The following is a 13,111-nucleotide window of genomic DNA, read 5'->3' on the forward strand; positions in this document are numbered from 1 at the left end:
CTTGCATTCTGACTTTTAGCTAAATTAACTTTAAAAAGGTTGTGAACTTGTTAACTTTTGTTTGATTACCCCCTGTGTTTTCAAACAGCCCACAGTCACAAGACTCCATCCTCGAACGAGCCGGAGTATCTGTGCAAGTGGATGGGCTTGCCGTACTCTGAGTGCAGCTGGGAGGACGGCACCTTGGTCAGGAAGAAGTTTCAGCACTGCATCGATGGCTTCATGAGCCGAAACTCTAGTAAAACCATCCCAACTAAGGACTGCAAGGTAGGAGGTTAAGCAAAGCTAACAAAACATGGCCTCGTCTCAGAAGTACAATTTTAGGTTATGATTTTTATTTTTCAATCTCAGGTGTTAAAGCAAAGGCCGAGGTTTGTCGCCTTAAAGAAACAGCCATCATATATTGGTGATGAGAACCTTCAGCTAAGAGATTACCAGCTGGACGGGTTGAACTGGCTAGCTCACTCTTGGTGCAGGTAATTTACCATCAGAGTTGATGGTTTTATGTTTAACAACAAGTTCTGATCCCAGTAAAGAATCCGCTCTTCACTCGCAGGTGCAATAGCGTCATCCTGGCCGATGAGATGGGGCTGGGGAAGACCATCCAGACCATCTCCTTCCTGTCTTACCTGTTCCATCAGCATCAGCTCTATGGACCCTTTCTGGTGGTGGTGCCTCTGTCCACGTTGACCTCATGGCAGAGGGAGTTTGACACCTGGGCTCCGGACATGAACGTGGTGGTCTACTTGGGTGACGTCATGAGCAGGAAAACGGTTTGTTTGATTTTGACTCCGACTGCTTTTTTTTTTCTTAAACATCTCATAGCTCACATGTTGGTCTGTGTTTAGATCCGTGACTACGAGTGGGTGAACCATCAAACCAAAAGAATTCGTTTCAACGCCCTTTTAACTACCTATGAGATTCTGCTTAAAGACAAGGTTTGGAAATTATTTTTGACAGGTCTCTGTTCTGGTTCTGTATCATTTGAAAGATTCTTAAAATGTGACAATCTTTGACTCCAGGGCGTCCTGGGGAATATTAACTGGGCCTTCCTGGGTGTGGATGAAGCTCACAGGCTGAAGAATGATGACTCCCTGCTCTACAAATCCCTAATGGAGTTCAGATCCAACCATAGACTCCTCATTACCGGCACTCCGCTACAGAACTCCCTCAAGGAGCTCTGGTCTCTGTTACACTTCTTAATGCCCGACAAGTACGCCCTGCTTCACACACCTTAAAATAAACTGAGTCATACAGGAGGGAGACTTGTTTAATATCTGTTATCACTACAGGTTTGACTCCTGGGAGGATTTTGAGGACGAACACGGAAAAGGAAGGGACAACGGTTATCAAAGTCTCCACAAAGTTCTGGAGCCATTCCTGCTCCGAAGGGTGAAGAAAGACGTAGAGAAATCTCTACCTGCCAAAGTGGAGCAAATCCTCCGCGTTGACATGTCAGCACAGCAGAAACAGTTCTACAAGTAGGATTTTTTTTTTTCCCCCTCTAACCTTAATTGCGTGAATAATTTTTATAAATCACATCATACTTAATGTGCCCTCCTTGTTCTCCAGGTGGATTTTAACAAGGAATTACAAAGCCCTTTCCAAAGGCACCCGCGGCAGCTCCAGTGGCTTCCTAAACATTGTGATGGAGCTTAAAAAGTGCTGCAACCACAGTTTCCTCATTAAGCAGCCTGAGGAGGCCGACGGAGAAACGCAGCTGGAAAGCCTGCAGGTTTGTTTCATCCTGAGCTTCCTTCTGCTCCAGGCGTCTCCTCAGGACATCTCTGCTACAGATGCTGGGTGTAATCTATAATAAACAGTCAAAAGTCTGAAGTGTTTTCCAGATTGGGATGAACATTGAAAAATATGTTTTTTCCCTTTCTAATACCTGCCTCATTTAATTACATTTAATTATTACAAAAAAGTGTTGAATTCAGACATAAATTCTTTCAGATCGCTATAGAAGAAATGTTCATGTGTTTTTTTTCCCCTCATTTCTTTTCTTCCAGGCTTTGGTGAGGGGCAGTGGAAAGCTGGTCCTGCTGGACAAGCTGCTGACCCGACTCCGCGAACGAGGCAACAGAGTCCTCATCTTCTCCCAGATGGTCAGGATGTTGGACATACTGGCCGAATATCTCACAAAGAAGCGATATCCTTTTCAGGTGAGATTTGAACGTTTCATCCATATTAACATTGACACAACATGAGAACTTCTATTCAATCAGTGGGATGTAAAAACAGAAGAATTTGTAATGTTGCTGTCTCTCTGTCCTGTTTAAAGGAAAGCTTCTTTTAGTGTCCCGAAATAAAAGGAAATGGCTTCTTTCTGAAAACAGATTTTGGTTTTTGACTCATGCTTATATTCATGTTTACACTGAAGGGTCCTTTAGAGATTGCACTCAGCAGGATTAGTCTCAGATGTCAGCGTTGTTGGACACGGGCGTGGGTTTATTTATATCAACAAGTTATTTGCTGCTGCAGACCAGCAGGAGGTTCTGCAAGTCACCCGACTTAGATTGTTTCCTCTGACTCGGTCGCTGTGTTACTGCTGTGTTCGGACTACATAAAAAAAACGGAGTTTATTTAAAATGTGAATCTCACTGTTTGCAGCGGCTGGATGGTTCCATAAAAGGAGAAATCCGAAAGCAGGCACTGGACCACTTTAATGCAGAGGGATCAGAGGTATGCCTACTTTGAATTGTTGTTGATGAAAGTTGCAGTTGCTCTCATAAAAATCCTTTGCATTTTCCTTGACTTTAGACTCTAGTAACATCATTACCTGGAATGGAGTATGACCTTGAATGTTTTGTCCAGAAACCCTGAGGTTTTTTTTGTTGCATTGCCTTTTTTTGCAGGACTTCTGCTTCCTGTTATCCACCAGAGCTGGAGGTTTGGGTATTAACTTGGCCTCGGCAGACACTGTCGTCATATTCGACTCAGACTGGAACCCTCAGAACGACCTGCAGGCCCAAGCCAGAGCCCACAGGATCGGACAGAAGAAGCAGGTAATTTAAAGTCCTAAATTTATCCGGCCTTTCCGTCATTGGTCTTAAATTTCATTATGTTGGATTATATTTGTGCATGCATCTCTTCTTCTATTGGCTAGTTTTATTCCCTTTTATTGTATATGTTCGTATTGTGTCAATACAACGACTGCAGTCATTTGTTTTGTAGTTTGGAGTTGATGCTAGCACGTTAGTGTGCTTCACGCTGTGAGAAAACTGTAAGACTCATGAGTAAAGATGCAGCAATCAGGCTTTTATAGGCTGATTAAGATTGCAGGTTGATTATCCCCACATTTGCATTAAAACATAAATCCTCCCAACCTTTTCTTTGATTTAATAAATTCACAAAATGTGGACTAAAATAATTATTCTTGGTGGCGGAATCTAAGACAGCTGAAAGGTAATCAAGGGAAAGTTGTTGATTGATTGTGTATCTGGATGTGATGCAGCGCAGCAGACAGTCCACGGATTCAACCTTTCCCTGAAAATTTCAAAATAAATCAAAATCACTTTTGTTATCTTGGGTTCTTCAGGAGAATAATTTTTTCAAAATCACAAATTTTAATAGTTGTTTAAAACCTGTGTCAAAAGGTTTACAGAAATCAAATGCCAGAACTTGTAATCTTAAGTTAGCACAAGATGGTTTATCTGAAATTCGTGCCTTGCTAAATAATAAAGGTATTAAATTTAACCTTCTGAAATTGCTGTCACATCAAGAGGAGCTAATAGGATTGTTTTATTGCAATATTGTGTTTCCTCGCAGGTGAATATATATCGGCTCGTCACTAAAGGAACGGTGGAAGAGGACATCATCGAGAGGGCAAAGAAGAAGATGGTTTTGGACCATCTGGTCATTCAGAGAATGGACACGACAGGACGAACGGTTCTGGATAACAACTCAGGAAACTCAAAGTAAGACTTGCAGTAACTGCAACTAATCAACTCTTGTTTTGTTTTTTTCTTTTTTTTTTTTTTACATTTTCTTGTTTTCTTAACAGTTCAAACCCCTTCAATAAAGAAGAACTGACCGCTATTCTCAAGTTTGGTGCTGAAGATCTGTTTAAAGAGGCAGAGGGAGAGGAGTCCGAACCACAGGTAGGACAAGAAGAGGGTTGCAATGATTTGGACTGGAATGTTTTGCTATGTTTTTGACTGTTAAACATATTTTCTCATTTTCAGGAGATGGATATCGATGAGATCTTGAGGTTGGCAGAAACAAGAGAAACGGATCAAGGCTCCAGCGCTACAGATGAGCTTCTATCACAGTTTAAGGTGCCTGCATAGGCTGTTTTTGTTACATAAAGCTAAAATGTGTTAGGGCTGAAATTAGAAATAGTGATTAATCTATTAATCAACTCAACTAATTCAGAAATTAATTATTAACTCGTGTATACAAACTCCAAATCAGGCTATTTGTTGGAAGAATGACACAATAGGATTTAATTAAGCCAAAACTGTGCAAAAAAATATAAGCATTTTCCATTCAGGATGAAAAAATATTTATTGTCTGTAAATCTGTTCTACCCAGAACTCCTCAAGTGGCATTTTTGTTTCATCTTGTTCAAATGATGTTAAAAAATGTATATTAAACAACTTTTTCTATCCAATCATTAATCAGTTAATCCAAAAATAATCAACAGAATTAGTAGGCAGATTGTTTGTAGCTGCTTATTTACATATACACATATTTACATGTCAACATCTGTTTCTAATATTGTGTAAAAAAGGGTGGAGTGGTTAAATGGAAAATCTGCAGAATGGGCCTGTTTTGTTATTTAATTAATCGACAGAATAATTGATAAGATAATCGATTACTAGAATTATCATTAGTTGCAGTCCTAAAATATATTCTTAAACACTCCTCCTTCTTTTCAGGTCGCCAACTTCTCCAGTATGGAAGACACCACTCCAGAGTTTGAGGAGAAGCCCATACGGGAGTGGGACGACATCATTCCTGAGGAGCAGCGCCGTAAAATTGAGGAGGAGGAGAAGCAGCGGGAGATGGAAGACATCTTCATGCTGCCCAGGAGCAGGAGCTCCAACAAGAGGGTAGGGTTTGGAGGCAATTTAGTCTTGGGTTGGGATCTTGTGTTCTTAGAATCAATAAGTTAAACTATTTTCACTCAATCATTTCGGAAATAAGGAAAATTGTGCAAAGTCATAAAGATCTCCTGCAGAGCTCTTATTTGGCTCAAAGCCAGTTTGACTCTTAACACTGCTGCTTTTTCTTTTTTTGTTTTTTTCCAGGCTCAAGCCAATGACAGCGACAGCGACGTGGGCTCGAAGCTGAAGCAGCACTCGTCTGGCTCAGACAGCGAGACGGATGACAGCGATGACGACAAGAAGCCAAAGAAAAGAGGCAGACCTCGAGCTCGCAAGAACAACGTGGAGGGCTTCACCGATGCAGAAATCCGCAGGTACAGTATTTAGCTGTCTCAGATGACATCAAACAGAATCAGATGCATTTAAGAGTATGATAAAATCTATTCCATATCCCCTTAACAGATTCATTAAAGCCTATAAGAAGTTTGGATCTCCACTGGAGAGGTAAATTTAATGAGAAGTCACTCAGCTGGAGCTTCACCAGCTTTAGATTTGACAAACACACTTCCTGTTTCCAGACTGGAAGCCATCGCCCGAGACTCTGAGTTGGTGGACAAATCCATCGCAGACCTGAAGAGGCTGGGCGAACTCATTCACACCAGCTGCGTGACGGCCGTGCAGGAGCACGAGGAACAGCTCAAAGAGAACCCAGTTGAAGGTTTGTAGCTTGTGTTTATTTTGAAAATAAAACAAGATTTTCCCATTTATTAGCCAAAAGAATTATGAAAATAATGTTTTTCTTTCAGCCAAAGGTCCTGGGAAACGCAGAGGAATCAACATTAAAATTTCAGGAGTTCAGGTCAATGCCAAGTCAATCATCCAGCACGAGGAGGAGTTTGAGCCACTTCACAAAGTCGTGCCCCTTAACCCCGCTGAGAGGGACAAGTGAGAAACTTCTAACTTTATCTGCTCTGTCACATTGCAGTGTTTCTGAAGAGTTTGTCGCTGTTGTTCAGTTTAAAGTCAATGCGCCTCCTTCCTTTAGGTTCAAGCTAACTTGTAGGGTTAAAGTCGCCCACTTCGATGTGGAGTGGGATCTGCAGGATGACACTCAGCTTCTACTTGGCATCTACGAACACGGCTTTGGAAACTGGGATCTGATAAAGACAGATCCAGACCTGCAATTGGCTGATAAGGCAAGTCTCACTATCATCCACCACTTTGATGTCCCAGAACCTTAATGAAGAGTTTTATTCAATGATTAATTAGCTTCTTAATATTTAAAAATTGAAATTGCATCTGACTATGGGTAAAATAAAGGACAATTAATTATTACAGTCATAATCAGCAACAAATCAATTTAATGATAAATTATAATAAGAGTTGGCATTAACTGCCAAGCCAATAGTTAATTTTAACTGTTGCTAAAGAGATTAATATCATTGAAAAGTCGACATTTTGAGAAATGCTGCAAACATTTGACTCTTAGTACAAAGCAGCTTGCACTACCTGCCACTTTCTCTGTTTTCCATGTCAAAACTGAATGATGTTTTTTTTTAAATGTAATTTTGGTTATGCAGACTCTATAATTCTTTTTATTTGTTGTTTTGCTTTATTTTGGATATTTAAACTTTCATTTCTAAAGAGCATTAACACTGGAAATGAAAGACAAAATGTGAATTTTAGTCCAGAAAATATGGTAGGTGGTTTTACTTTTAGATGTAAACAAAAAACTTTTTTAATTTTAATTAGTTTTAAAGCAAATGTGCTGTTTGTGGAGTAACACTGAGAATATAATTAGCTGATAATAAGTTGTTTTCCGTTCTCGCCCCTGCACTCGGCTCTGTACTCCTAACCTCCGTGTTCTAATTTAAAACATTGACATCTGACCTTTTTGGTCAGTAGCTCTTTTAAAAACAAACAGGAATCATAAAATCTAACATTCCTTGTCCTGCTGCACAGATTCTGCCAGACGACCCAAACAAGAAGCCTCAGGGCAAGCAGTTGCAGGCGAGAGCCGAGTATCTGCTCAAGCTGCTTAAGAAAGAGCAAGACAACGCAATTCTGTCTAAATCCGGAGAGGAGGTGAGCTGCTGGTCATCAAATAGCAGTTTCTCCTGAGTGTGATTTCCACCACTTTGATTTTCTGGTCTCTTCTTCCAAGGTTAAAGTGAAGAAGAGGAAGCCCCGAGCTAAGAAGGAAGCCAAGGTTCTCAAAGACGAGCAGGGCAACAAGATCTCGTCCCCGCGGCTGTCCGATAACCCGTCAGAGGAAGGAGAGGTCAAGGTCAGTCAGCTAGCTCCTCAGAGGCTCAACTAACTTGATTTTAATTTTTCTCACGTCTGGAGTAGATATTTAGATTCATTTTCTTTTAGATTAAAATTATATTTTTTAAGATATCATTTTATCTTAAAAAAGATAAAATTATATCTTTTTTAAAATAAAACTGCCTTTTATTTGTGCAATGACAATAACTCACCTTTATATCTAAATTACACCCACATTGATAGTTTTATGATGCGTTACAAAACTTAATGTCTCAATATTTGCATTCCTTGACCTTCCACTCATTGTTTTCCTCATGGCTTTGTGTTTGGAGCAGGAAGAGGGAGTGGAGAAGTCTCCTGTGAAGAAGAGGCAAAAGAAAAAAGATAACAAGGAAAACAAAGAAAAACAGGGAACACTGAAAAAAGAGAAAGATGGAGACAAGGAAAAGAAAACTGCCAAACCAAGAAAGGAGAAGGTATCTCAGAACTTTACCTCCAGAATTGAATGGTTTTTATGGAATAAGTCTACATATACATACCAGATAAATGATTTAGAAACATCCTAAGTGGCTTCTCAGCATAAGCCCTTGCTCTTGTATACTTTTGTTCGCCAGGCTAAGGGAGCCAAAGGGAAGAAGACTCAAGGTCCAGTTCACATCACGGCCGGTTCCGAGCCCGTTCCCATCGAAGGAAAGGAGGACGACGAGCTCGACCAGGAAACCTTTAGTATTGTGAGTTGAGCAATAATTCAATGAGACAAGTTTGTTATTCTTCCCTGCACAGGCATTAGTGTATGACTTTCTCGTTTGCAGTGTAAGGAGCGCATGCGGCCGGTAAAGAAGGCCCTCAAGCAGCTGGACAAACCCGATGAAGGACTGTCCGACCAGGAGCAGCTCCAGCACACTCGCACATGCCTGCTGAAGATCGGAGACCGAATCACAGAGTGCCTTAAAGCGTACAGCGACCCCGAACATGTCAAGATGTGGCGCAGGTACAAAGAAAAAAAAAAAAAAAGTGGTGTCTTGGTAAAATTAAACATCAAATTCCTCTGGTCAGCTCTTCTAATTATTTTCTGTCATTTTTTGTTGCTTAGGAATCTCTGGATTTTTGTGTCGAAGTTTACAGAGTTCAGTGCCAGAAAGCTCCACAAGCTTTACAAAATGGCTCAAAAGAAGCGATCGCATGATGAAGAGGTAAGTTGGAGTATATTGGTGGGAACATAAGCTACTGTGTGTCATCGCCACTAAATATATTGTGACGTTTCCAGAAGGAGCACAAGAAGAAGGACGATGCTTCAGGGAGGATAAAATCCTTCAGACCAGAACCTTCAGGTTCCAGTCGAGACTCCACAGGCACGCCGTCCTCCAAGTCCACGTCTCTCCCGAGCCAATCAGGAACACACGGACATCACAGGGAAGCGTACAACGCTGCTAACAAAAGACACTTTGGCAACAACGGTGCGTGTGGACCAGCTGCCTTACTTCAAAGCCCAAACAATTCTTTCAAAGTGCCAAACAAGCAAAATCGTCACTATTCAACCGTTTTTTTTTTTTTTTTTTTTCGTAGATCGGGGAGACTGGCCGAGGGACCGTAAATACGGTTACCAAGGAAACAGCAATCAGCCCTGGCAGGGAGATCGCCACCATCCATACGACCCTCATCGTTACAAGGATCACTACGGAGACCGACGTCCCCATGGAGACGCATATCGAAGCTCAGGAGGTTACCGTAACAACACCTCTCCTCGAAAAAGGCCGTATGAGCAGTACGGCAACGACAGGGACCACAGGGGCCATCGGCCCTATTACGACAGGTGAGCAGCTTACATCTGAACTCAAATATTACATACTGATCAGGTTGTTTAAAACACTTTTTTGATGTCTGAAAGTCAAAACACTATTTTGTTTATGAGAACAAAAAAACGACATGTGCAAAAGAAAGAGGGCATGGGTTATTCACGGACTGTCACTGGTAAGGAGGGAGAAGAAAAATAAAAGAAAACATTGTATTGGGTTAAATAAAACCAAGGGACACTTTTTTGACTAAATTTAGAGGCTTGAACAACTTAAAAGGGAAATGTCCAAATTTGGTAGGAAGTGCTTCCGAAGCTCATCGACGTTCGTCATCATTTAAAGTAGATTTTTTTTTTTCCTCAAGAAGAATCTGAAAAGTTGTTCAGCTGGGTTTTCATTGCACCAGCTAAACCTCCAGAGGTCACAGCTTCACCACCAGAAGCCAGAAAAGGTCGATGCTGAAGGAACTTTCTGTTCAGAATGCTCGTCCAAAAATATTAGAGTTGAGTGGAAGAACTATAATATTTTTCCTCTATGTAAATGTGTGGTTAAAAAAAACATTTAAAATATAGGAACGTTTTATGGGTCTTACGTAATACTCAAATTTAATGAAGACAGAATTTTGGTTTTTATTTGCTTTAAGCCATTTGGATCAATATGAAGGGGAAAAATGTCTTTAAATATATCACCAAAAATTCTAATAACTTATTTTAACTCCCTATGATATTTTAAACACATGGACATGGAAAATATTCCCTTTTTTTTTTTATTCAGCAGTCATGCAATCTTTTTCAGGTTAAAAAAAGTGAATCCTGAATAATGTCTTTCAGACACCCGGACCCCAAACGCAGACGTCCCGATGAGTTCCACCCCGGTTACCACCAGGGCAGGGACGGCCCTCCTCAGGACTTCAGGAGGATACCGGATCACAGAGCACAGGGTCCGCCAGGGCCTGACCATTACAACCGGCCCTTCCACCCAGACAAACCCGTCCCGCTGATGGACCCCCGCTCCCCGCAGGCTCAGAAGTCTCCGCAGGACTCCCGCTCCCCGCTGGAACGCCCCATGGATCCGGGCCTTATGGCGGATCCAAACTGGAACAGCAGAAAAACATAAGGCCTCCAGGGCCACGAGGAGTCCTCGTTTATAAGCTGACTGTTAAGAAAGGGAATCAACATGTACTGTCTTTACCAGCAAACTTTCTCCCAGTGTTTGTGATTGTACGATGGAAAGAAAAGAGCTAAAGTGTGCATCTTTATTTAAATGAACTGCCTCAGTTGATCATGAAGCAACTGAGTGGAATAACTGTGGAAGCTTAGTCCTATGGACTATTAGAAGGGAGATTTGGATCCATGAACTCATGAATGATCTCAATCCTAAAAGTGCCTGAAAGTGTTGGCCTTCTGAAGGGTAAATGTACGGGAATGCTCCCGGAGCAACCATGGACACTTGTTTTTTTTTTTTTGTTTGTTTTGTTTAGCTTTAAGTATTGCAAAAAAGATGTCATCAGAAATTGAATGTGTTAATCATTTGCACCTTGGAAACATGTTGACCATGTAGCTGAAGAGAATCACAGAGTTTTCACTGTGCAGATGAAGAGAATTTCATCTGAGGTTGCTGGAAATTTGATTAAACAAGCCAGCATCACTCAGGAGGACTTCTGAATTTTAAACAAAAAATCCAGTTCACATTTCTCATGTGTACCATTATGTACCATTTCTGTAACTATGTATCTATTCCAGTCATTGTCATCCCTTCCGCTCTGTTCACTTTAAAGTCTTTCCTTGCCAATATTGAAGCTATCAAAGCAGTATTTATTATGACTTTTTCAGGAGTTCATAACACTATAAATCCAAACAATCCTTTATTTTGCCTTCCAGTATTATGGTGGCTTAGAAATGGTACTTTGCTTCTTTTAGTAATTCACCTTTTCTTCCTTAATCAGTGCGTTATGTTTCTACCCACGGATTTTTGTGCACTGCCGTTATCTATTACTCCTGTGCCAAATCTGCTTTCATCCCACCTTTATTCTGGTCTCTCTAAGCTTCTTTAAGTACCATTTCTGTTTCCAGGCTCAAACTGCAGAACAGTTGATGAATAGTGCTGGCAGAATATGAAAGTGCTGCTCTTAGCTAAATTATAAATTGATTAAAAGCTCAAAAAAGGATAACATATTCTGGTAATTCATGTAGATTTCTGGTAGGACGGATGATTTTAGGGGCAAAGTGTAAAAACCATGGTATATATATTTTTTTTTTGGGGGGGGGGGGGGGGGGCACTTACAGTCAACTTCTTACAGTGAACAACCAGCTGTTGTTTTTCTCCCACTCAAAATGAACTACAGTTCCTGTATTATGTTCTGTAAGAAAGTTTAAATAATTTATATTTGTGACAAAACCACCCTTCATGAAAAAAATTGCTGTACATATGTTTGAACATATGTAATAAACTTTGTTACACAAAATATTTCTATTGTTGACACACGGCTCAATCTGAAATCACAATTGGAAAAACAATGTTTTTGATGCTCCTTTATCTTATCATATATATATATATTTCTTTTTGTACTTAAGTAGTAGACAAAATTGAAAATTCACAATTTTATTCTGATTTATTTATTATTTCACCAGCTGAACACTAAACGGTAGTTATAAACAAAGGAATATTGTTTTTTTTTTTTTTCTATTTTCTGGGTCAAGAAAATGTTTTAATTCATTTTCACTGACATGAACAAGAAAATGGCAAATCTTTCTTTCAAAACACTTGGTACATTATTGTGTTTAGTCAAGTTTAATGAGTGGTCTAATGCTGCAAAAAGGTGTTGGTGTTTGGGGTCCAATTTACCAGCAATAGTCTGAAAGAAGCCAGATTCTTTGTTTTCGACTTAATTTCCATTTTTAAGAAGATTGAAACCTACCATCAGAATGCATGCATGCGTCTGTGACTATGTCTACTAGTACTTCTTGAAAAGGTTTCGAAAAAGCCTTTTTCCAACTTGTATCTTAAAATTTAACATTTATTTGAGGTTACATTTCATTTAGAAAAATTTCCATCTTCACAATTTTTGATATTTTACTTTTAAACAAAATTGCTGGTTTCACACTTATTGGCTTGAAGAACTACAATATTTGCCTGCTTTTGTTTTGTAAAATAAAAGCCAAAATATTGTGTAGTAAGCTGGCATTAGCAAGGGGAACCAGTTAAAAAGCAAGTGTACTTAGGTTTGTTGTTAATTTTCACATTTGTCTTGCCTCAAGTTACCGTGGATTTCTATGTTCACATTTCACAGCTTGCTGAGCCATTTTAATTTGAATCTTTAGAGATAACCTTTCAGAGAAACTTGGTTTTTCCCCTTTGGTTTAGAAATTGATGTTTGCATGCTCTACCCATGTTTTAAACCAAATAGCTCAAACTTTGTTACTGTTGAGACGCTTAAACCGGCTGTTGATCAGTTCACCTATTGCATAAGTAATTCCTATTTATTAATACTGTTCTTTGAGTCAGGTTTTCCTGAAAATGATCTCAAATGAGCTTCTTGTGTGCAATTGTGGTTAATTGCACACAAACAGCTAATTATGGTTAAACGTGCACTCAGTTGGGGATCAAATTTCATTAAGTAAACAAAATGTAGATAAAAAAAAAAGACAAGTGAAGGAGAACAAAATGTAGGACACAAAAATAAGACAAGGAATGATCAAAAGTAGCAAGGAGTGACTAAATAAAGGAAAAAAGGATATGTGGAGGAAGAAGGGAAAAAGAAAAGGAATGGCATCAAATTTAGATAATAATGATGTGAAACTAAAAATTTCTCCATACTCCAATACTGTTTTCAGATATAAAAATGGGTGAAGTCAACAAATTTTAGAGTGACATAATTTCCTGCAGCAGAAATGTGCTTGCTTATTTAATCTATTGGTCTCCACTGTTTTTAAAAGTTTTGCTTATTTTGTAAGGCCACAGTCAAGAGTTTTTACTTTAAAAAATACTACGTGGTAAGAG

The 13,111-nt window shown here is 39.7% G+C and overlaps 1 protein-coding gene across 2 annotated transcripts in view; it reads left to right on the forward strand.

Annotated features, from left to right (window-relative positions):
- The window catches only part of chd2 (chromodomain helicase DNA binding protein 2), a 28,384-nt gene extending 16,806 nt beyond the window's left edge, over positions 1-11,578 (forward strand). For both annotated transcript variants that reach the window (XM_055037393.1, XM_055037474.1), the window contains 28 exons: positions 89-267; positions 352-476; positions 557-773; positions 849-938; positions 1,023-1,213; positions 1,293-1,481; positions 1,573-1,735; positions 2,013-2,165; positions 2,614-2,685; positions 2,859-3,008; positions 3,772-3,920; positions 4,007-4,103; positions 4,188-4,280; positions 4,884-5,057; positions 5,256-5,425; positions 5,514-5,555; positions 5,630-5,769; positions 5,858-5,996; positions 6,097-6,247; positions 7,014-7,136; positions 7,216-7,338; positions 7,655-7,795; positions 7,934-8,050; positions 8,132-8,310; positions 8,413-8,512; positions 8,587-8,776; positions 8,886-9,132; positions 9,943-11,578. In XM_055037393.1, coding sequence (XP_054893368.1) covers positions 89-267; positions 352-476; positions 557-773; positions 849-938; positions 1,023-1,213; positions 1,293-1,481; positions 1,573-1,735; positions 2,013-2,165; positions 2,614-2,685; positions 2,859-3,008; positions 3,772-3,920; positions 4,007-4,103; positions 4,188-4,280; positions 4,884-5,057; positions 5,256-5,425; positions 5,514-5,555; positions 5,630-5,769; positions 5,858-5,996; positions 6,097-6,247; positions 7,014-7,136; positions 7,216-7,338; positions 7,655-7,795; positions 7,934-8,050; positions 8,132-8,310; positions 8,413-8,512; positions 8,587-8,776; positions 8,886-9,132; positions 9,943-10,228 — 4,190 coding nt within the window. In that variant the 3' untranslated portion in view covers positions 10,229-11,578. The remainder of the gene's footprint in view (positions 1-88; positions 268-351; positions 477-556; positions 774-848; positions 939-1,022; positions 1,214-1,292; positions 1,482-1,572; positions 1,736-2,012; positions 2,166-2,613; positions 2,686-2,858; positions 3,009-3,771; positions 3,921-4,006; positions 4,104-4,187; positions 4,281-4,883; positions 5,058-5,255; positions 5,426-5,513; positions 5,556-5,629; positions 5,770-5,857; positions 5,997-6,096; positions 6,248-7,013; positions 7,137-7,215; positions 7,339-7,654; positions 7,796-7,933; positions 8,051-8,131; positions 8,311-8,412; positions 8,513-8,586; positions 8,777-8,885; positions 9,133-9,942) is intronic.
- Positions 11,579-13,111: the final 1,533 nt, after the last annotated feature.

The sequence above is a fragment of the Poeciliopsis prolifica genome, unplaced genomic scaffold (genome assembly GCF_027474105.1).
Source record: "Poeciliopsis prolifica strain line A6 unplaced genomic scaffold, Auburn_PproV2 SCAFFOLD001, whole genome shotgun sequence".
Taxonomy (NCBI): Eukaryota; Metazoa; Chordata; class Actinopteri; order Cyprinodontiformes; family Poeciliidae; genus Poeciliopsis; species Poeciliopsis prolifica.